At 44.9% G+C, this 23,510-nt stretch overlaps 1 protein-coding gene across 8 annotated transcripts; it reads left to right on the plus strand.

Moving 5' to 3' along the window:
* The first annotated feature begins 257 nt into the window (after window positions 1-257).
* Ints10 (integrator complex subunit 10) lies at window positions 258-23,090 on the plus strand. 8 transcript variants are annotated; one of them, XM_090354257.1, is made up of 19 exons: window positions 258-477; window positions 778-845; window positions 2,467-2,570; window positions 3,512-3,651; window positions 5,152-5,233; window positions 6,097-6,237; window positions 7,089-7,260; window positions 7,380-7,549; window positions 8,437-8,570; window positions 9,056-9,212; window positions 10,191-10,273; window positions 11,495-11,647; window positions 12,981-13,089; window positions 14,784-14,863; window positions 15,838-16,000; window positions 17,505-17,598; window positions 19,149-19,208; window positions 20,482-20,559; window positions 22,735-23,090. In XM_090354257.1, the coding sequence occupies exons 1-19, from the start codon at window positions 349-351 to the stop codon at window positions 22,889-22,891; spliced, it is 2,274 nt and encodes a 757-aa protein (XP_090210383.1). In that variant the 5' UTR covers window positions 258-348; the 3' UTR covers window positions 22,892-23,090. The 8 variants fall into 8 exon arrangements, with proteins under 8 accessions (XP_090210383.1, XP_090210389.1, XP_090210390.1 ...); XM_090354263.1 differs by lacking the exon at window positions 19,149-19,208 and adding an exon at window positions 19,566-19,643; XM_090354264.1 differs by lacking the exon at window positions 19,149-19,208 and adding an exon at window positions 19,566-19,643 and having other exon boundaries at window positions 9,059-9,212.
* The last annotated feature ends 420 nt before the right edge of the window (window positions 23,091-23,510 follow it).

A 23,510-nucleotide genomic window follows, 5' to 3' on the forward strand; every position in this document is an offset into this window, starting at 1 on the left:
AACCCAAAACCCAGCAGCTTCGACGGCTACTGCGCATGCTCCCGGCTTAAGGCCGCGTCCCGCTGCAGCCCGCACGAGTGGAAATCCACCTTTCCGCGTTTTGGAGACGACCCTGGAGAACCAATGGGAGGACGGCGTCTCGGATCTCCGTGTCGTACGGAAGCTGAAGGGCGCCCCGAGGCGGTTGCTCGCAAAACCCGGAGCGCCCTTGAACCCAGTCCGCGCGCTCAGCGCTCCTCCGGGCATGCGCCGGGGCCTCCTCCCGCGGCGGCCGGCGGCCCGAGTCCTCCCGCGGCCGGAAGGTCTGGTTGCCTGGGCTGCAGCCGGCGGATCGCGGACTCCTGGGCCATGTCTGCCCAGGGGGATTGCGAGTTCCTGGTGCAGCGAGCCCGGGAGCTGGTGCCCCAGGACCTGTGGGCCGCCAAGGCGTGGCTGATCACGGCCCGCAGCCTGTACCCGGCCGACTTCAACATCCAGGTGAGGTCGGGCCCGGCGCGGAGGTGGGAGCGCGGCGCAGCCCGGGACGCCCTGCGGGGTCCCCTCCGCCCCTCTCCCCCAGCGCCCGGAGAGCCGGGGACCCCCCCGGGGCCGGCCGGGTGTCCCCAGGGGGAGTGTTCTGGCCCCTGCGGGTCGTTCGCACTGTGTCCTGGGAGCCTTGTGCGGGGAGGGCGGCCGGACCCACGCCTGCGCCCCGTGGGAAGTCGGCGGGGACCCGGGGCCGGCGGGGACGGGGACACGGGGAGGGTTGACCCGTGACCCGGCCTGGTGTCGTTGCAGTATGAGATGTACACCATCGAGCGCAATGCCGAGCGGACCGCCACGGCCGGGAGGCTGCTGTACGACATGTGAGTGCGCACCAGCCGCCGCCCGACCCCCCGGCTCCCCCCCCCCCCACCGCCCGGGGCCCCGTGGAGCGAGCGTGGGGCGGCCGCCGAGATCCTCCGCATCCCTAGGACCCAAAACCTCCTTCCAGACGAGGCCCCGCCTCCCCGGGGTGGCAGAGAACAAACAGATTTTAGGAGTTATAAATGCTCATTGCAAGCATTCAAGCAATGCCTGAGAAAGAACAAACCGTGAAAGTCTTTTTTTTTTTTTTGGCCAGTTGTGGGGCTTGAACTCAGGGCCTGAGCACTGTCCCTGGGCTTTCTCAAGGCTAGAGCTCTACCACTTGAGCCTCAGCACCACTTCCAGCTTTTTCTCTATGTATATGGTACCGAGGAATCGAACCCAGGTCTTCATGCTAGGCAAGCACCCGACCACTAGGCCAAACTCCCAGCCCCAGTGAAAGTCTCTTAAAGCTCACCTGGACTGTATCTGTGTCTCTGTGCCCAAGGCGGGTGACCTAGGTTTGGGGGGAGGCACCTAGGTGTGGAAGACGTTTACAAAAGTGAGTTCATGGGGCCGGGAGTTTGGCCTAGTGGTTAAAGTGCTTGCCTAGCATGAAGACCCGGGTTCGATTCCTCGGTACCACATACATAGAAAAACACCGGAAGTGGTGCTGAGGCTCAAGTGGTAGAGCTCTAGCCTTGAGAAGTCCAAGGACAGTGCTCAGGCCCTGAGCTCAAGCCCAGGACTGGCAAAAAACAAAACAAAACAAAACAATAGTGAGTTCATGCTACAGCTTTCCTCGTCCAACCTGATGGGACTCCTTTCTGTGTCAGTATGTAAAGCTCTCCTTTGTTCTTTCTCATGACTATGTAGTATTTCACACTCATTCATTTTTTTGGGGGGGGGAACAGGCATCTATTTTTTCTAGTTATTTAAAATAATATTCAGAATTTCAGTATGCAGCTTTATAGGTATATCTGATGTGTTTTCTTTCTGTGGAAGAGGAGCCTACAACGTGCATTTTTGTCAGAGACAAAATGGACATTTTAACTTTGATCCACTATTAAATTACTCTCCCAAAAAGACTACCCTAATTTTATTTCCATGATTGGTATGCAAGCGTTTCCTCTATTCTACCAACATTGAATATTATGGATCTCTATTTCTTTTCTCTCTGAAACAGTCTCACTCAGTTATCTAGGCTGTTCTTAAACTTGGCTGCTCAAGTGATCCTCCTGCTGTAGTCTCATTTTTGTCAATCTGATAAAAGAAAAGATACATTATTTTGTTTTGTAAACTTGTCCTACTCATAGTACTAATAAGGCTAAGTATAATTTCAGCTGTTTGTTCTCTGATTTGCCTTTTCTATTTTTTCTTTTGGATGCTATTCTTGTTGACTTGCAGGCTCTCTTTCTATATTGGGTTGCGTGTGTATCATTTAAAAAAAAATTTAAGGACTTTCAAGATACTCCTTTTTCTAAAATAGTTTATATCTTTATTTTGGTTTGTTTCAACATGTCTAAGTATTTGCTCAAAGAAGAAAGTGATTTCCACAAATACTGATATTCATACCTTATTTGTGGAATATGTTGATGAATTTGATCTTTTAATTTCATGTATCCATTAAAAAAAAAATAGGTTCGTGAATTTCCCAGACCAGCCAGTGGTATGGAGAGAAATCAGCATCATTACATCAGCATTGCGGAATGACTCACAGGATAAACAAACCCAGTTTTTAAGAAGTAAGTATGAAGTAGCACCAGGCAGGGTGACCCAAGCCTTAATAACACCATGGTTACACAGGGAGACCCTGTCTCCAAAAAACACAACAACCAGGCAAGTGTGGAATTATATCTTCTAATAGTGTATAAAATGCCCCTTCCTGAATTCCACGTCATATACAGAAATGCCAAGAGGAACTCACACCTTGGTGTTGGTATCCTATATATAGTTAATGCTTGGCTACTAAAGTCCTTAACAATACCACTTGTCCCTGAGCATCTGCTTAGAAGCTTCTAAGCTTCCTTAAAGTCTTTGGATCTGCCAAAGAGTCTAAGGCCTGGACACTGTCCTTGGACAATTTTTGCTCATGGCTAGCACTCTGCCACTCGAGCCACAGCACTACTTCCAGCTTCTCTGTGTATGTCGTACTGAGGAATCAAACCCAGGGCTTCGTGCATGCTAGGCAAGCACTCTTACTACTAGGCCACAGTCCTGGCCCCTAGTTGAATATATTTGTGTCTCGAACCAAATCTCTACACAAAGCAGCAGGAAAGCTTTTCATAATCTGTAACTTTTTATCTTAAAACACTACTATGTTGGTTGCTGTAATGGATCAAAGATTCCAAGTACAAGGCCAACTAGAAAGCAGATGGTTTAGGTCATTTCAGCTCTAAACAGCCCTTGTTTTTACCAACATGTGTGACAGGAACTGTAAGCTCACACCCATCAATGGTGTTGGTCTTCTGTAGACAGTAGACAGTAAGGCCTTTGAATGTTTATGATTACCCAGCAAACGTCTTGCACCAAGTACTGTGGGATTCAAAGACCCTCCAGGTTCTCTTGGTGGAATTCCACCATGGTGATTGTTACTCGTTCCATATTTGGGAGAAATGCCATCCTTAACACTTCTGGGTCATGTTTTCTTGAACTACTTATTAAAAGTAAAATGCATTGTGTCCAGGTTTGTTTGAAACTCTTCCTGGCCGGGTCCAGTGCGAAATGCTCCTGAAGGTTACAGAGCAATGCTTCAACACACTGGAAAGATCGGAAATGCTGCTTCTGCTCTTGAGGCGCTTCCCTGAAACGGTGGTGCAACATGGGGTAAGAACCAGTCTTCCCTTCTCCTTATAAGAAAATGCAGTTGTGATGATCCACTGAAGAGCTGTGGTTTGTCTTATCCCAAAAACAGAGATTCTGCAACTGTAGGTAAGACCTCAATCAGAAGGGTCTTTGTCAGGAAAGCTAACAGGCCAGTGTTAGGGACCACTGCCATTAGGCAGCAGAAGTTCAATCAGTATAAAGAAATAATTATTAGCCCATTGGTGGATCGTTCCTGTAATCCTCAGCTTTTCAGCTGAGAGCTGAGGAACCTCATTTGAAGTCAGTGCAAGAATCTCTTATCTCTAGTTAACCACCCAAAAGCCAAAAGTGGAGCTGTGGCAAAAGCGGTAGAGCACCATCCAGCCTTGAGGAAAAATGCCCGGAGTTTAGGCCCCAATACTGGCACACGCACACACACACACACACACACACACACACATCAACCACTGAACTATAGTATTTATTTGCACTAGGTTTTATTGGCTTTTTTCCCCCAGTGTGTTTGAAAATACACTTGAATTTAAGCAAGAGCCACAGTTTATGGCTATAACAGATGGGCTGTTTTGTATGCCAGTCCTTGTGGAGCCCGAACACTTCTCTCTGTACTTTCTACTTCCTTACATCTGGAAAAGTATGCAGCACTAGCGGTGGGCATTAGTAAGTGCTAGGAATCCCCTATGGGACCTGCGTCCCAAATGCCTAATAGCTTTTTCTGGCCAGTGGTATTCAGGATTCCATCAATTCATGCTTTCTATTTTCATTTAACACTCCCCTCCCCTGACCCCTGCCCTGGGCTGCTTGCCCCACTTAACCATTTCATACTCCCTTTTATGAGTTTCTTATGGCTGCCATTCCAAAATAGTAGAAAGCATAAAGCACCAGAAATTCTCTCACAGCTGGAAGTCCAGAGTCTAAGGGGATGGTGGGAGCCTTGTTCCCTCCCTTTCTTCTTCTGTCTTCCTGGACCAGCAACTGCATTGCCCTAAAGTTTCTTTTCCATGGTCTTGTGGGCTTTTTCCATGCCGGCATGCTGTGTGGTTCATGGGAGATCCTACAGGCATCCTGGTGGGTTTTCATAAGGCACTTGCTGCTGTGCTTACACTGTCTATTGGGATCTCTTAATATAGAGAATAAAGTCGATTTCCACTCTTCTTAGAAAATTTCTCCAGTATTATCATCTGACTCTGGTTCTACTGTTCTCCTGGTGTTCTTATGAACATCTCATTAACCTTTTAATTGTATAGGTTCAGAGAATAACTTAAGACCAGAGTGGCCCAGTGGCCAGGTGAACTTGGCCTTCGGGGAAGTGCTTGCTGTGCCATTCTTACACTTCCTGCTTTTTAAAGTAAGATTGTTGGTTAGAGAACTATAACTTAGATAAACTCAGATAAGGAAGAGAATCAGAGAATCCCCTCTCCCCCCGGCCCCCCGAATTACGTTTCTTCTTATGATTCAGCTCTGGAAGCCACATAGTAAATGGTTAATTTTATTTTGAAACAGGTTGGCCTTGGGGAGGCGCTGTTAGAAGCAGAATCGATTGAAGAACAAGAGTCTCCTGTGAACTGTTTTAGGAAATTGTTTGGTAAGAAAAGTTGTACTTGATATTAACTCCTGTGGTGAGTGAAGATTGGGGGTGGGGACATGTCCATTCTGGGGATAAGATCATTTGTGTGTTAAGAAATATAAAACCTTGTTCATGATTCTAATCCCAGAAGCTTTTCAACAACTTCTAGACTTGTATCATGTAGTATTACATACCCCTGGACTTTTTTTATGCACATACCTGAAGTTGTGCAAGAGAGATTTCACGACGACATTTCCATGCATGTAGATAGGACATCTGAGTCAACCCCACCCCTCTGTCACTGTCTCCCATCCCCTTCCCCCTTAAAACAATAGTGTCATAGTTTTCATACATGCAAATAAACTACATCCTACATCTACCCTCATTTACCCTCTTTACTAGCTTCTCCTCTACTTCGTGCCTCATACCATCCAGCCTGACCTGTGAACATCACAGATGATTTTTTTTTTGTCAGTCCTGGCCTTGAGCTCAGGGCCTGAGCATTGTCCTTGGACTTTGTCAAGACTAGAGCTCTACCACTTGAGCCACAGCACCAATTCTGGCTTTTTTCTATGTATGTGGTACCGAGGAATCGAGCCTAGGTCTTCGTGCATGCTAAGCAAGCACTCTACCACTAGGCCAAACTCCCGGCCCTAGATGATCTTTGTCCACGGTGTCCAGGCACTTCAGTGTCACCGGCTGCCTTCTTCCAGCCATGTCTCTTCACAGTGCTGTTTTTAAATAAATGTCCCATAAGAGACTTTTCCCCTACCTGTCTTAGATGCTACACTAAGTGAACTAGATGAAGTTCATTTTTTTTTTCTAATAGCATACAACCTGATGTGTGTTTTCATTTTCTGATTTTTTTTCTCCTTAAACAGTTTGTGATGTCCTCCCTCTAATAATTAACAACCATGACGTCCGCTTGCCTGCCAATTTATTATATAAGTACTTGAACAAAGCAGCCGAGTTTTATATCAACTATGTCACCAGGTCCCCTCAGATAGAAAGTCAGCTTCAAGGTAAGTGGTGGCGTCCCGCAGCTTTGTCGGCACAGGTGTGAATCCACGGCTCCCTCTTCACGGCCATCACTCTTTTTGGATGCACTCCACTGTCTCTACAGTTGACAGCTGGATAAAAATGGGGAGACTTTTCAGTCCCATTCTCACTTCCGCTCACCTCAGATGCACTGAACTGTACAATGACTCCCTGCCAGGACCAGCGGCCAGTCATGGGTCCTTAAGCATCACATGCCATCACACACGGCCTCCAATTAGAAATGGATTCTGAGAAACGGGAGCTCCCCTGCGTGTTCTCAGCCAGTCCTGGAAGCCATAGCCCACTCCACACCCACACCATGCCCCCAGGGATAAAGCTGAGCAGCGTCTCCCCCTCCCCCCACCCCCAGCCCCCAGGGGACCTTTTTGTGGCTCTTGTTGAAAATATAGCGTTCTTTTCAGAAATCCATCCACGATGGTTAGTGTGGTTTCTTTTTGTTGTGGTAGACACTCTGGGAAGCAGAAGTGAACTTGCCTCTGTGAATGGAAACCTCTGGATGTTCCTCCATGGTCTCAAGCCCTGTATGAGCTTGTTGAGCTTGCAGAAGTGTCTTCTAAGCCTTCTTTGAATTTTCCTCGGTGTTCTTTCTCTTTTGTGATTTCCTTTTCATTTGCCTCTCGTTCATCAGTGGACGTTGGGGCTTCATCCCGGTCTTACGGGACTAGTGTGATGTGAGCAGGGCATTGTGGGTGCGTGGCCATGCTGTGTTACAGCTCTGTCCTCCTTGCTTTTGAACAGGAGTCTAACGCTTTCTCTCTAAATACCTCAGGCATAGGAAGTCCTGATGTTAACTGTGGGTCCCTGCTTTCCTCAGGTGCCCAGGATACATCTGATTTAATGTCACCTAGCAAACGTAGCTCTCAGAAGTATGTAATAGAAGGTCTGACTGAAAAATCATCCCAGATTGTGGACCCTTGGGAGAGGTTGTTCAAGATTTTGAATGTAGTTGGAGTGAGATGTGAGTGGCAAATGGATAAAGGAAGACGGTAATGAATGTTCATTTCTGTAATTGATAACTGAGATGAAGCTGTTACAGCTTTCCTGTAGCCTTTTTGCTGACAAGCCCAGAGAATTGAAAGGTTTCTCTCGTCCTTTTATTTTTCAGAAGCTACGGTGATATTTTGCACAGAATGAAAGACCTCTGTAGGTACATGAACAACTTTGACAGCGAGGCCCATGCAAAATACAAGAACCAGGTAGTTTATTCCACCATGTTGGTCTTCTTCAAGAATGCGTTCCAGTATGTCAGCAGCATTCAGCCATCACTCTTCCAAGGTTGGTGTGTGTTTTGGATTATCTGGGAATCATGGACCAGTGGGAATGGAGCTGTTACCATCACTACCAAACTCCAGAGCTGAGGCTGGTCATGTAGTTGATCAAATGATCAGCTGGCTGGCTTAAGTCAGTAGTTTTAATGCTGGGCATGGTGGCTCAAGCCTGTAATCTTAGCTACTCAGAAGGCTGAGATCTGAGGATTGTGGTTCAAAGCCAGCCCAGGCACTAAAAACCATGAGAGTCTTATCTCCAGTTAACCACTAGAAAATGGGAAATGGGGCTGTGGTCATTGTTTTAAAAAAAAAATATATTGAATAAGGGAAGAACAAATACAAAGAAGGAACAATGACCTATTAGAGGCACTATAGAGACCTTCATCAACAGTTCCAAGGCTGGGTGGGTGTGGTGCCAGCACGAGGGAGGCTGAAGTCTGAGGACACCAAGTTCTAGCCAGCTTGGGCTACACAGTAAGACCCTGACCCTCCTGCTCCCAAGCCAAACCAAAACAACAAAACAGCATGGTATAACTGTATACATACATGTATACTTACCTGTTTACATCATTTAAATGGCTCTAGACACATGAATGGACTTCATTGTCTTGTGACAATTGAACAAACATCTCATCAATGTCAAGTATTCTGTTCTTATGCCATTACTGAGTGCTTGAATTCAGGGCTTTTCACTCTTGCCTATTTCTCTTAAGGTTTGATTCCACCATTTGAGCCAGATTTTAAGAGTCTCTTGGACTTTGGTGCCAGGGCTGGGTTCAAACTGGAATCCTCAGATCTCAACCTCCTGAGTAGCTAGGATTACAGGTGTGAGTACCAGTACTTGGCTATCGTACTGTATTTTTGATGTTTGTATTTTCCTCTATCCATTCATAGGTCCTAATACCCCCAGCCAAGTTCCCCTGGTGCTTCTTGAAGATGTATCAAATGTGTATGGTGATGTAGAAATTGACCGTAATAAGCACATACATAAGAAGAGGAAACTAGCGGAAGGAAGAGAAAAAACCATGGTAATCCCTAAACATTAATTAGGTACATTGTATGTTTCCTAGAGATGATTCTTTGCAAAAGGCTTGGGAGGTTCATAATAAAGCATTTTTTTAAAGTTATCCGACAGTAAGTAATTGACAGCGTCTGGGAATTCTTGATTTTTTACAGCCTTCCTCTTGGGAGTAAGGAGATGGAATTAGATGTACAGAGTAGAGGAACAGCTTGAATGGTCTTGTCCAAAGGGTCAGTAGTGACAAGGTGGAAAAACTAGTTTGAGTTATCATGTACCATTTGAGTGTATGGCTTATTTTAAATTTACAGTAAAACTTTATTTACAAAACTTTTGTTGAGTTGTCTAATCCCAAATCCAAGCTGAAATGACCAGGAAGATGTATCTTTGAGATCTCTATTTGAAAATTAGAAACTTAGCAATTTTTCCTGATCACTTTTTTGTATTTATTACATGTGTGTCTTAACAGACAATGTATTCTTCTCACTCTTCAAGCAGAGTTCAGATGACGAAGAATGTGCAGCCAAGGGAAAGAATCGTCACATTGTGGTCAATAAAGCAGAACTGACTAACTCTGTTGAAGTGTTAGAAAGCTTTAAGCTGGCCAGGGAGAGCTGGGAGTTGCTATATTCGCTAGAATTTCTTGACAAAGGTAAGAATGTGCTTGTGTGAGTCTTTTTGTTTTTGTTTTTTTCCTCACCGTCATTACATTAACAAATCACTTATGCTTGGCTTGTTATTAATATTTGTATCACTGGCCTTTTGTTTCTTTCAGGTTTCTGTTCTTGATCTTTCTTCCCATTGCTTTGCCTCATTCTCAAGCTATACATGTATAAGGACACACTCACCTGTACATGGATTGTTGTAGTTTTTATCTGTGTCTGCTGATTGCCTGAGAAACTCAGTTCAAAAGCCTTTGACATATAGACACAAAAGGGACAGGGTTGTCTGCATAATATTTGAACTTGCTATGTCATTGAGATATCATCACTCTTTACTGTCGTTTTCATTCAAGTTCCATTGCTTTCATTTTAGCCAGTGGACATTTGTCCCCTGACCTCCTGTCCCCTGCTGGCACATCAAAGATGAATCATGTCCTAGCTTCTAAGTCAGTTTCTTTGTTGTATGTAGAATTTATGATTGTATATATGGCTATTTATAAGAAAGTTTCCATTTAGTTAGACATTTCCCTTTAAAAAAAATGAGATCAAACTTCTTATTGTAAGGGGAAGTAGTTGATAAGATAAATGGAAGATGAGCCTGGGCTCATGGCACTAATCCTAGCACTCAGGAAACGAAGACAGGAAGATGTTGAGTTCAAGGGTAGCCTGGGTTACCAAGTGACACTGACTCTGAATAAATGGATGAATAAATGAATGTCAATATATGAAATTCAATATATGTGCTTGTCAGTATTGGTGTCTAAAACAAAATCCCACCTGTGTGTTTATATTTGGCAAGCTTTGTGCTCTAATTTAAAACTATCTAAGCTAAAAAAGTCTGTATCTAGTGTTTTAGCATTGAGAGCCTACAGAGAATCTAGCAAGAGTCTCTTGCGAAGTTGGTTGCTTTTGTTTTCTGCTTCTGCATTCCATATTTTCGGTGAATTTGCTTTTGGATCCCCATTCAGAATTCACAAGAATCTGTTTGGCATGGAAGACGGACACGTGGCTGTGGTTAAGGATCTTCCTCACGGATATGATCATCTACCAGGTAGAATGCCATGTGTCTCGGGTCCCTGTGCTGGTCTGAATGATGAGTGTCTCGTTATTTAGTGCCTCATCTGCAGGGTACCTCTGTGGCTTGGTCCAGTGCCTCATCACAGGTGCTCAGCTGAGTGACTGAGGGATCTTGGTTCACTTTCAACTCAGAATAACTAAAATGAAAGGCCACACCTCCCATGGTCTTTGTTGTTGTTGGGGTTTTTTTGGCAGTCGTGGGGCTTGCACTCAGGGCCTGAGCACTATCCTTGGATTTTTCTCAAGGCTAGTGCTCTACTACTTGAGCCATAGCTCCGCTTCCACCATTTTTTTTTCCTATGTATGTGGTACCAAGGAATCAACCTGGGTCTTTGCGCATGCTAGGCAAGCTCTCTACCGCTAGGCCAAACTCCCGGCCCCTCCCATGGTCTTTGGAAGTCTCACTCTCACACACATCCCGATCATTCCAGTAGAATGTGAGGATTCTCACCCTCTGTAGAGTCCTGCCCTGCCCTCCTGCCCTCCAGCTTCGTAGCCCTAGAATGGAAAGTGTAGACAACTTTGGTTGTTCTAGTGTGATAACATGGATAAATTCCTACTCCCATCCTTCATAGTAAATAAAATGTACTCCAAATTGCATTTTATCAGAGAGCTCCTGTTGTCTTATTTCAAGACTTAAAGTCTTCAAGAGGTGAATATACACTGTATGCAAATGAATCAGTTAAAATAGAGTGCAGCATCTACAAATGTTGGTGTCTGCATGGTCCTACAGCCACGCCTCCGAGGATCCGGAGTGACTGGTCTTGAGAAGCACCCTCATAAAGAACTTTTAACCAGGGCCGGGAGTGTGGCCTAGTGGTAGAGTGCTTGACTAGCATGCATAAAGATGGCAAGTTTGATTCCTCGGTACCACATACATAGAAGAAGCTGGAAATGGTGCTGTAGCTCAAGTGATAGAGTACTATCCTTGAGAAAAACCGAAGGACAGTTAGGTTTAAACTTAGGCCCTGAGTTCAGACCCCAAGATTGGCTAAAAGAAAAGAACTTTTAACATTCAGTAATTGATTTGATTCGACCACTTGATCCTTTTCTTCCTTTGATCACTCAGAAGTCCTTTAAATTGCTTGCAGATTGCTTAATAAACTAGAGAGTCTGGGATTTGTTTGTTAGTTTGTCTTTTCTAATGGCAGTGTTTTCATTGATTCCTTCCTCCTTGCTCTTATGTCTTCCTTAGGGACAATATAAAAAGGCTATAGCCAGCCTGCATCACCTAGCTGCTCTCCAGGGGTCACTGTCTCAACCACAGCTCTCAGGACAGGGTACTTTGGAGCACCAGCGGGCACTCATCCAGCTGGCGACGTGTCACCTCGCCCTGGGGGAGTACAGAGTGAGTAGAGTGTCTTGCCGTGGACCTCTGGGCACTCCCTATGTTCTAGGAGACCCTTTAAGCCAGTGCATGTGTGCACTGGAATTTCACCTGACCACCAAGATGATGGTAAACCACAAACATGTTTTCTTTCTTTCGTTTTCTCTATGGTATAACGTTTCTGAAATTAGACTTCAGGGGCTTTCAAGTGTTGTGATTATATTTCTTCATTTTCTTGGCAGATCATTGTTCGCTTTTTGGTGGGAAGGGGGACTAGAATGTCCTTAATCTGTTGTACTGAGCGTGCTTTATGCAGGTTTTTTGGTTGTGCTTGGAGACATGAGGCCATCAGTATATGGTGAAAGATTTATAACATTTAGCTTACCCATATCTCAGCTTCTCTATTTAAATGGCTATGACACACACTAAACAGAGAATCACAGGAACAGATTTATTTTATATTTTGTGCCAGTACTCGGGCTTGAACTCAGTGCCTGGACACTATCCTTTAGCTTTTTCACTTAAGGCTGGTGTTCTACCTCTTGAACCACAATTCCATTTCTGGCTTTTTGGTAATGAATAGGAAATTAGAGTTAATTGGACTTTCCTGCCCATGCTGGCTTCAAAGCATGAGCCTCACATCTCAACCTCTGTAGTAGATAAGATTGCTGGCAGGAAGAGATCTTCGTGAGGCTGACTTCTCCTGACATAGCATGGGGACTTCAGTAGGACCTTCAGATTTCAAAGCACCTGTCACAGTGATTTCCCAGCAAACAACGAGCACATTTTCATATATATACATACTCCACAAATTCAAGGCCACAGTTTAACACACAAACTCTTGATTTCTCCTGAAATGTGCAGATATTCTTGTCCTCTTTCTCTAAACAACAGTGTGACACCTGTTCCTATGGAACTTCCATTGTATTAGGTAATATAAGTCATCAAAAGATGGGTCAGAGTATGCAGGAGGCTGTGTACAGGTTCTCTCTATATACTTAAATTGATTACAATTTAAATACCTAAACATTTTTAACTTGGCCCCTACAATATGATTTATAATTTGCCACGGTGAGTTTTTTTTAATTTACTTATGTAAACAACTGGAGAATAGGTAGAGTTTTGTGCTTTCCCACCATCATTTGCCACCTACACACAGACAGTTGAGTTACGATTCCTCTGGTCCGTAGAGTTGATCTTACCGTTCCTTTCTTTGTGTTCACTGCTGAACAGATACGGATGATATCATATCTACGGTCTAGTTGCCCAGTTGTTTGTTAAGGGTATTTGCTTTTACATCCATTTGATTTCATTCCAGTCTCTGGGTATTGCCTGATGGTCTTATCTTGTGTAGATGACCTGTGAGAAAGTTCTGGATCTGATGTGCTACATGGTCCTCCCAATCCAGGACGGCGGCAAGTCCCAGGAAGAACCATCCAAAGTGAAGCCCAAGTTTAGAAAAGGTACAGTGGGGAGTTTTCCTTTGTGAGAACAGCGTTAGAACCCACGGCAGAGAAGTGCATGCGCTTCCTGGTAAGAAGATAACTTGTGACCCGTGGATCTGCAGGACCTAACACATTGTTCCCTATAACAAAGCGCATCCCCTTTCCAACGCTTTCCTTGGCTCTGACTTCCTCACCGCTCTAAATCTGTGTTTCTTCCCAAGCTCTCCTCACTCCAGGAGAGGTGAAGAGATGAGAGGGACAGGAAAGAAAGAGAAGGGGTAAAAGAAGGGAGAGAAGGAAAGGAAGGAAGAGGAGGAGAGGGATGGGAAAGAATCTTTATGAACTCATTTTCCTATCTTGATCACTTCTGGTCATTTTCTAGTCATATACCTCATCTTCTAGTTCTGTATTTTCCAGACTGGGTCTTCTGTTCCTGAGTTTCAACCAGAAATTTACTTTTTTTTTTTTTTTTTAGTAAAATAGACTAGAATAGTTTTAGATGATTGCATTGCAGGTCAAAAGTATAAATATGTTGTGAAACATTTAGTTTTAGACATATAACATATTTTAAGTATGTGTGTACAGAGTTTCCATGCAAAAAAATAATTTTCTTACTTTTAATCTCTGATTGATAGAAAAGGATTAAAGATATAAAGAGCACAGACCACAAAGGAAAGAGACCTTGATTTGAAGTTCATGCTTAAAGTTTTTTCCCACAAATGCAGAAGAAATTATGAATATGAATATTTATTTAGCCATTGTTTTAAATAGTGAAACACTGGAAACCTCAATATGTAGCATAAAGAGAGTTAATGAATCAATTGTAGTAATATGGAAATAATAAAATACTATATAACCCTGAAAGTTAACGAACCAGAGGTACATGCACTTTTATTCAAAGACTGAGTTCAAAAACATGATTTTCTAGAAGGACGCCTATGGTGTGACCCCATTGAGTAGAGTAGAGCAAACACCTGCAGAGGGTTCCTCTGAATATAAATTTAGATGGCAAAGTATGCAGGAGCTTGGGAACTCCAGTCATATTCGACACAGGGCCTGCTTCTGAGGGAGGGAGAGAAGGTATCAAGAGGAAAACTCCCACTGATTCTGTGATCCTGTACATTAAATATAAATTAAACCAAGACATTAGCTTTTTTGTGTGGGAGAGGTGCAGGGTGGGGGGGGTCATGAGGCTTGAACTCTGGGCCTGGGTGCTGTCCCTGAGCTCTTTAGCTCAAGGCTACCACCCTATCCCTGGGCCCGCCTTACCCCTTGAGCCACAGCCCCATGTCCCATTTTCTAGTGTTTAATTGGAGATAAGAGTCTATCTTTTAGTGCCCCAGCTGGCTTTGAACTATAATCCTCAGATCTCAGCCTCCTGAATAGCTAGGATAACTGACGCGAGCCACCTCTCCTGGCTAGACATTAAACATTTTATGAAGCCAAATGATGAGCCCACTGGTGTTTATATTTCCTGTGTAATCTCCTGTATATTTGAAATGTTCTATGATGAAAAGTAGTCAATGGCATTCAGAAAAGAAGACTGAGAAGTGAAATCTATAGACTCAACAAAGCACTGTCAGGGTTAACTATATCAGCAGTCGTGTGATTGTTGCTTACCTTGATGAGAGGAAAGCGTCTTGGAACATTTCATCTTGAGTTGCCCCCAGTAATGTCCGTCTACGTTAACACAACATTGTGCATTGCACTAGGTTCAGATCTGAAGCTCCTACCCTGTACCAGCAAAGCGATCATGCCCTACTGCCTGCGCTTGATGCTCGCCTGCTTCAAGGTGAGTTGATAATCTTGAATAACTTTTTTACTTGCCATAATGTCCTGGTTTCCTGGGATGACTTGAATAGAAATCCTTGGCTTAATATTTGTCAAAGGCAGTTGGAGTGTAGTGAGAGATGCCCATAGGCTAGGAATTCATAGCTGCATTGGCTGAAGACAGCAGGAGCTTAGCCCCATCCTTGAGAAGTCTTATGTGTGTGAATAATTGTGGGACATATGTGTAAGTAACTTTACATATCCTAGCATGCAGTAAATATTTTATGAATGATTGTATAGATATTTTAATCCATAAAGTGAATATTAATGTACAAATACTCTGTATTAGCTACAGAAGGAACTGTGCCTGCTGTTAGATTCACAGGAGAGTGGTGAGTTTATTGTCATAATTTTAGACATGAGAATCAGCAAAGGCTGGTAGTGCTGGCTGGAAAATTTTTGGCCCTGGGCCCAGGTGTGTCAGAGCCTAGGGCTTCATGGTTAAGGAAGGTTTAGCTGTTAGAGAGTACTGATATTTGCTACAATGGTTTCCATGCCTCATTGGACAGCAAACGATTTGGAGTATGATTGTTATGCATGGCTGTTCATTTATAACAAAACATCCTTTTACTGCCTGTGTTTCTGTCCTACATGGCCTCTTAAAGAGCCTGTCTTATGGGATAAACTGCGAGTGGACAAAAGAAATCTTCAAATTCTTTCTTATGAGCATGACTCAACTTGCTCCAGCCCTGATTTCCAACCTCAGGCTCATGGGCTCATGCCCACTCCATCTGAACCTGCCCGGTCCCTGCACACAGCCCAGAGGCAGCCCTCCCTGGAAAGCGCCCCGACAAGGGCCAGCAGTTCCTTTGTGCTTTTCTCCCTTGTCTTGTGACTGGACCAGGCAGTTGCACCGGAGTGTGTTTTAGGAGGTGATCTTGGGTGGATCAGGTGACTAATCCCCTCTCCCTGCCTGTGGATATGTTTGTCTTGCAGCTGAGAGCATTCACAGACAGCAGAGACGACATGGCGCTGGGCCATGTGATCGTGTTGCTCCAGCAGGAATGGCCACGGGGAGAGAATCTCTTCCTGAAAGCCATCAATAAGATCTGCCAGCAAGGAAATTTCCAATACGAGAACTTTTTCAACTATGTTACAAGTATCCTTTTTCTCGTTCAAGCAGGCATAGTGGATTCTGAGTTCCATAGAATGAGTGCATCATACAAAGCTGAAGTCGTAATACTAGATTTTACTGTTAGGGGTGGAAAGAAGAAGGAATCATGATTTCAGATAGAGCTGTGGGTCCAGAAGAGGTAGTTTATACCTGTAATCTCGGCTACTCTAGAGGGTAGCTTGGCAAAAAGAGAGGTAGGTCTCATTTTAAGGAACAGCCAGGAGTAGTGAAAGACACATAATCCAATCATGAGATTCATAAGTAGGAGAACTGATTGAAAGACCACCTGGGCAAAGAGACCTAATCTGAAAAGTAACTAAAGGAAAAAGGAACTAGGTGTGTAGTAAGCATGAGGCTCTGAGTTCAAACCTGATTACCATGAGAAAAAGAAAGGAACTCTGGTGGTTGCTTCTTTAAAAGTCAGATAAGACTTCAGAAACACAATTCAAAGAATCAGCCTTTGACACCCCTGGTCCATTTTCTGTTTCTAATGGACTTTCAGGAAGGCACCCAAGATTCCTGACGTACTAGCCTACAGGACCTTGGGCAAGAAGAAGGCTGAAAAGCATACATTAGCGTAGTTCCCTGGCCTTCTTCTATGGAAAGAGTGTCCCCTGGGGCATTTCTGGAACACAGATTGTCCCTTGGGACTGGCTGTTAGCTCACCAGGCCCTGGCTGTCCTAACCGCTAATGCGTCCTCACCCAGCCCAGAGCCGCTCTGTACTATAGCTGGTATTGGAGTGCGTGGCGTTCATTAGCCAAAAATCTTCCTGGAACCGAGGATTATGCCTCAATGTGGATGGCTTTCTGCCTTTCCCTTATCTTAGTGCAGAACTTTGAGCTGCAAGATATGCATTCCATTTTCCAAGTGCCACAAAGCAAGAATTTTTCATCTTTCTTTTTTTTTGACTGAACCTTTTGAGTTACATATCCTCTCTCCACCCCCCCAAAAAAATGTGTATATGAGTGTATCACATATCACATCCAATTTTTAAGATTCACAGAACCTTCCTCCCCTGCAATATCTTGAAGTCCTTGCACACGTGGGTGTAAGAGGCACTTTATGGAAGTGACTCTTGGGCAGTTGAAAGTGAAAATCCAAACCTGGCTGTATTATTCTTCAGTCTTTGAAATGTTGAGGGCGGGAAGGAAGGCACATCTCCCAAAGCACTGTCTTGCACTCTCACTATTATGACTTCTTAGTAAGGAAAAATAATTGTTACTGTATAGAGTCTGTTATCTCTAAGGATAACATGTTATCCCAATGTCAGTGCCTTTTGCTTACCCTGCAAATGCCCTCCCCCTGAGCTACAGCCCCAGCCCAGCCTGGCGGATCCTCTGCCAGTACTTCTTTCTGTGAGGGAGTTTGGTGGAGTTGGGCCTGAGTTCCAACACTGTCTCTGCTGCTGTTGTGGGATGGTGGTAGCCAAGCCTGGAAGGATGAAATACCTTGCTGTCATGTGCGGTTGACCTGACTCTGGCCTGCAGATATTGACATGCTGGAGGAGTTTGCCTACCTACGGACTCAGGAGGGAGGAAAGATTCATCTGGAATTACTCCCCAATCAAGGGATGCTCATCAAGTAAGCAGACCATCTTTTGCTCTTCCAAACAATGCTCACCTTTCCTGTGTTTGTATGAACTATTTTTGTCAGTTTTTGTACCTTTTGGTAATTTAATAGGAAGGAATCCAGACCTGGTCTCTTTTCAAGAGTCACTGTGATTTAGGTTACTGTTTGAAAGACTTGTATTTCCTTAACTTTAAAAAAAAAAAAAGAAAGAAAGAAAAAGTTTAAATTAGGATATTTTTTGCTACTTTTGAAGCTTTTTCACTAGACTGGAAGTTTCCACATGATATTTTCTCATTTTCCAAGAGTTATAGCCTAAGTATATACATTTCTGATGAGACATAAAGTGATTTTCATGAGAGTAGGCATGCTTAAAACTGTGCTAAAATAGAGGAAATTCATTAGGAACAATGGAAGATGTCATTTGTACATTCAATCTGAAATCCTCCATGCACTTCCCTCTGCTTTCCCAGCGCTAAATGAGGTCCCTGGCCCAGAGTCCCCCGAGAGACTCCAGCAAGGACTCGGTGGGGTCGGGGTGGGGTGGGCTCAGTCCCTGGCCTGTCCCTGAAATTCTAGCCTGGCTCAGGTGAAAATACCATGTTAGTGATCATTTATGATTTTTAAATAGCTCATGAATCTTGCTTCTCCTTAATCCTCATTGTAGTTTGGGTAATATTTCCTTCCTGCTGTTAGTGCCACGTGCAGTTTTATTTTCATCCTTCCTCCTTTGCTTCCTGCACCTTCAGTTTGTCTGTTAGTCAGGGAAAGAAGGTCACTCGGAGAGGCTGGGAACCTTTTCCTTTTTACCTTCCCTTGTGACAGCAGCAAGTGTTGGGTGGTTGAAATAAAAAATCCAAGCCTTGCTGTGTTATTCTTCAGACTTGGAAATGTTGAGGGCGGGAAGGAAGGCATATGTGTGCCCTGGGTTTCTGTGAACCTCCGTTGTTAGGTGCATAGCAAATGTGTTTTTCTGCCCTAGCAAGAATGGTCTGGGAATCTTGTGAAACATATTCAGTATCCTACACATTTGAAAGAACGAGTACATTTTTATTTTTAAGTCTTGAGCCCCCTATATGGATGATATTGTGTAGGCAGAGGGCATGTCCATCTTCCCTGAACATCGACTCTCCTGAGATTCAGAGTCAAAACTATGGGGTAGGGGGTGGAAATCATTGCATGGCTGAAAATACTCCCAACTTTGAGAATAACAGCAGACCCTTTTGGAAACCATTTCTAGGCTGCAATATTGACTATGCAAGCCGACTGTTAATAAAGCCTTTTAGTTAAAGCAAGTTACCATACAGCGTCCCGATTGTCTCCTTCACGGGTCTCACATAGCCTCAATTATTTTATTCAATTATACTTTGATCTTTGGATTTCTGTTGTTGGGCTTTCCTACAGCCCTAGAACCTTCCCCTCACCCTCAGGAGAGTAAACCTTTAGAGGACTGTCCTGTTACTCAGCCAATCCACAATTGTGTGGAAGGGGGAGGGAAAGAAAGACTGAAACTCTGCCCTTCCACCTCAGACCTCATTGTCCCGAGCCTTCCTTCTCTTTCCCAGTTTTCTTGCAGCTGAACCATGTCAAGGGCTCATGACATTCTCCGGGCCACCGAATGCCAGGTGAGGGAGAGTTAGCTACCTGGATTATACAACAGGAAGGGGTCGTTTGCAGGTGGGGGTGTGCATTTGGATTCTTCTCGGCTCCCCCACCTTGACCTGTCTTCCCTTTCCTTGAACTGCCCCTAAGACTCTTGCCATTGTATCGGCCTGGAAACAGGACTAGGGATGGCTGCCTAATGAGTGGACGTTCGGGAGTTTACCTGGTGTTCAGAGTGTTCAGATAACTTATACGCAACTACCGTATGAGAATCAAACTGCATAAGACAGAGAGCTTTGACTACTTGAGGTGTAATTAGACTCTTGAATAAAACTATCTATATTCCTTTTCCCTTTGGGTTCCAAACAAATTCTCTGAAGCCTTTGCAGACCTTATGGGTGGTCCCGCCAGATGAGTGGCAGACATGTTGTGAGCAGTGTACAGCTCCTGCCCTTGGGGTAAGGTTGTGAGTCCGTCCTAGTTGTGGTATCTCGGATGCAAGCAGGTACAGTACAGACACACACACACCAGGGTACCTGGTGCCTGACGGGAAGGAGAGGCAAGGTCTTCATTTTCTCTAGACATTTTGCTCTGATGTGTTTTAAAATAGAGAAATGTTTCAATGCTGATATTTGTAGTCTCGGTCGCACTAGACTGGATTTAATTAGAAAACGATGGTGTTGCTCAATGAGGTAATTACCAGCTAATTTATTAAATCTCTATTCCAGAATCCTACCACACTGTGGGGCCCCAAACTTTTCCTAGATTCCTCCCATCAGCTACTTGATTGACCTGTAGACTCCCCTTCGTCCCCCACTTTCTTTACCAAAAGCCTTGTCACCCCTCCAGGCCTCTTCAGTTTAGGGGTTTCAGTCCCGCCCCAGGTGGGTCCCCACGGTCACCAGGTGTGTGTCTGGAGCCGGTGTGGGCACGAGAAGAGCTCAGAGTCAAGGAGGCAGTGCTTGAAACTGTGTCTTCAGGTTCACCCTGTTGCCACCCAGTTGCCTCCCGGCCTGGCCCTCATCTCAGGTGGGCTGAGGACGCTCCAGGACCAGGAGCCAGGGTTCCTCACCAGTGTCACCCCAGCAGGCACAGTGAGGCTCACCGGCTTGTCCCAGTCCCCCTTACATCCCCCCTCCCCCCAAAAAAAACCCACGCCATGGCCAGGGACTTGTCGAGGTTGAAGTTTCTGTAAGTCTGCTTCCAGTCCTGTGTATCTTCTCCGGAGTGTTGTTTTTGCAGTGCAGGGTGAGCCGGTGTGGGTGTTTGAATGCTGCTGTTTGCTGTTTTTTAAAGGCCTTCTAGCCCTCCCATGGGGTTACTGCAGCAGGAATTCTTACCTGTGCTTCAGCCCAACATACAGACTGCTGACAGGTACCAAGTGGACAAAACACCTGCTCATAGTGTGCTGTGTGTCAACATGTGTCCCCGCCCATGGTTTCAGCTTCCTTCCTCAGTGCTCTGTACCATGCTTGCTTGCTTTCTTTTTACTTTATTTCGCATCCCCTTGGCAAACCATCCGGTGTAATATTGTAACATCTCTTATTTTTTTTCCATAAGTTGCCAATGTGTTTGTGTTGAATTTAAAAATCATTATGGATCTGGAAGAACAAAATGGAAGATGTATAAAATAGCATTAGAGTTAGTGCTAAGCAGTGAGTCTCTTTGGAAAAGCAAAAAAATAAAAAAGAAGACTTTGGGTTGTAAATATTTAAAGAACTGAAGTTAACTTGAAATAACTTTTCATTTGGGTTTTTTAATTTTTTTATAATAGTAACTAGGATTTTCTTTTGTGGTCAGTACAGAAAATGACCTGATTTGCTCCTGCCACTTGGGCTGTTTTTTCAGCCTTTGGCTTTCTGATAGGCTAAAACAAAACCAATTCTGTCTTTACTAGCTAGCTTATCTTGCTCCTGAACCATCAGAGCCAACTACAGCCATGTATCAGTTCATAATGGGGACACTTCCTAAGAAATGAGGCCTTCATTAGGCAGCTTTGTCCCCAATGCCAGCATCATAGGGGGGCATCCCCGCCTAGAAGGATTCGCTCCCCACATCCCTAGACCACATGGAGCCAGTGTGGTCCTTCAATAACCAAAAGAAACATCACTATTTGGCGGTGGCTGTAATTAGCACCTTCGCTGGCCTTGTGAGAAAGGTAGAGGCTCTAATGGAAATGTAATTAAGTTGTGCTATTTACTTATAGATGGAAACAGGAACATGACAGCAAGTGTGACATTGAATTATATTCTGAGTAGCATTCAGGGCAGAGGTTTTTCCTTTAGCTTGCTGCTGGCAGGGGATAGGACCTTGTACTTGGTCTGTTATAGCAAGGCAACATCGAACTATCTATACCTCCTCCTTTGACCTCACTGACACTCCCAGCTCCAGCCATACTCCCATGTCCACAAAGAACTGCCTTTCCCCACGGCCCCTTACTGCTCCCTAAGTCTTCCTGACCTGTATGGGGTACTCTGATATATCACGAGCCTAGCACCTCAGTCCTTGCCGTCTATTACACTCGATCTTAGGATTTCTGGTGAACTTACTTTGTATGAGGATATGTTCTAAAAAAAAAAAAAAAAACAAAAACCATGACCCAGTGATTGCAGCAGTTTTTTTTTTTTTTTTGTGCCCAGTATACAATCAAAAACTCAAAGTTGTTCCTCTGTCTGAGAGAAATTAGGCAGTGGGGAGGGGAGAATTGATTTTTGTTTGTCTAAATCTATGACATTCCCAACGTGTAGCTCAACTACCCATTGAGTTTGCTGGAGGTTTTTGTTGTTGTTTTGTTTTGTTTTTGTTTGTTTTTGGTCCTCTGGTTTCTGGGGTTTTGTTTGTCATTTCCTTCCCTAATGTACAACAGTAGGGGCCAAGTCTTTGCTGCCTCTCTTGTTGGCCCTTGCCAGCCCAGCAGCTCCCCTCTGTGAATCTGGACAAATCTGGTCTTCTAAGGACTTTGCAGGCCCTCTCTGCCCATCTGGGCTACCTTTTTGTCTCAGCGTCCCCTAGACCCCCTGCTTTTTCTCTGACAGATGAGAATGTGGAGGGGAGGCAGCTCCTCTCCAAGGAGTCCCAGAGAGACATGTGACCACCCAGAAGCCCACAAACTCTGCCCAGGCCTTTCCGAGCTTTGGGGGAAACACTAGCTGCAGGGCCCCATGGCATCTCGTGTTGGTGATTGATTGCATCCTGGATCCCCTCCTTGCTGCTGCTCCCTTGGCAGGCTCTGCTGGCCTAGCTGGGTGCCAGTGAGGACGGGGACCCACTGTGCCTTACGTCACGGAGTGGTGTGTGCACATCAGCAGTAGGGATGGACAATCGGAGTGCAAACTTTTAAAGCAAGTAGTTCATCGCCCTAGTGAAGGCTGTCAGAGCAGAATGGGCCGGAATAGGTGTTTGCTTGCAGATTTCCTTTTTCTTTTTACATTTTGGTTCAAGTTTCTTACTATCCTTAGAAGTGAGGCAGGCTCTCTTCCTACCCGGTGACGCCAGTCCACGGACACTGCTGCTAACCTGTCTCCTGTGTTTTCCTGTCGCTGACCCCAGGCACCACACCGTCACCCGGGGCATCACTAAAGGCGTGAAGGAGGACTTCCGCCTGGCCATGGAGCGCCAGGTATCCCGCTGTGGCGAGAATCTGATGGTGGTGCTGCACAGGTTCTGCATTAACGAGAAGATCTTGCTCCTTCAGAGTCTGTCCTGACTGCGCCTGGGCCATGGCAGCTGCATGGTTCTGAAAGAGGGCACCTGCAGCCCTGAGAGTAACTGGCCATTCTCATGGTCACCGCTTAAAAGTGGATTCCAAGAGCCCGAGAAGCGATTTCTATTTTTAAGAGTCCTATTTTGTAATTTTTGTAAAACCAAGAGTCTGTTTTGTAAATAAAAATGACCCTGAAGTTCAAGAGTTTTCACTTGTGCTTGCATATAATTTGCTATCTAATGGTGCCTGTTCCAGCGTTTCTAACATACAACCAGGGGAAGGATTCAGCAGCTGAACTTGACCTGGTTCCATGGACTTCCGATACCTTGCAGGTCTGTCTTCACTGGGTTGATAAGCACCCTTGGGATATTGTTGTGCTGAACCAGAGGCATCTGATAGGTGCTGGTGGTACATGTGAACAGGCTCCATCCCCCCAGTGACTGAATAGACAGCCTTGTGGGCCTCCCACCAGTCTTGGCTCCAATTCCTTTTGATTACCTTCCCCCCACCCCCACCTGCCAGTCCCCTTGACCTGTCTTATGCTCACCATGAGCCTGGAGCTTGTTCGTGTTCTGCCCTTCAAAGGAAACTGACTGTGTCACACGCACACATCATTGTGAAA

This window comes from Megascapheus bottae, chromosome 20 (assembly GCF_031878675.1).
Source record: "Megascapheus bottae isolate mThoBot1 chromosome 20, mThoBot2.hap1, whole genome shotgun sequence".
NCBI lineage: Eukaryota > Metazoa > Chordata > Mammalia > Rodentia > Geomyidae > Megascapheus > Megascapheus bottae.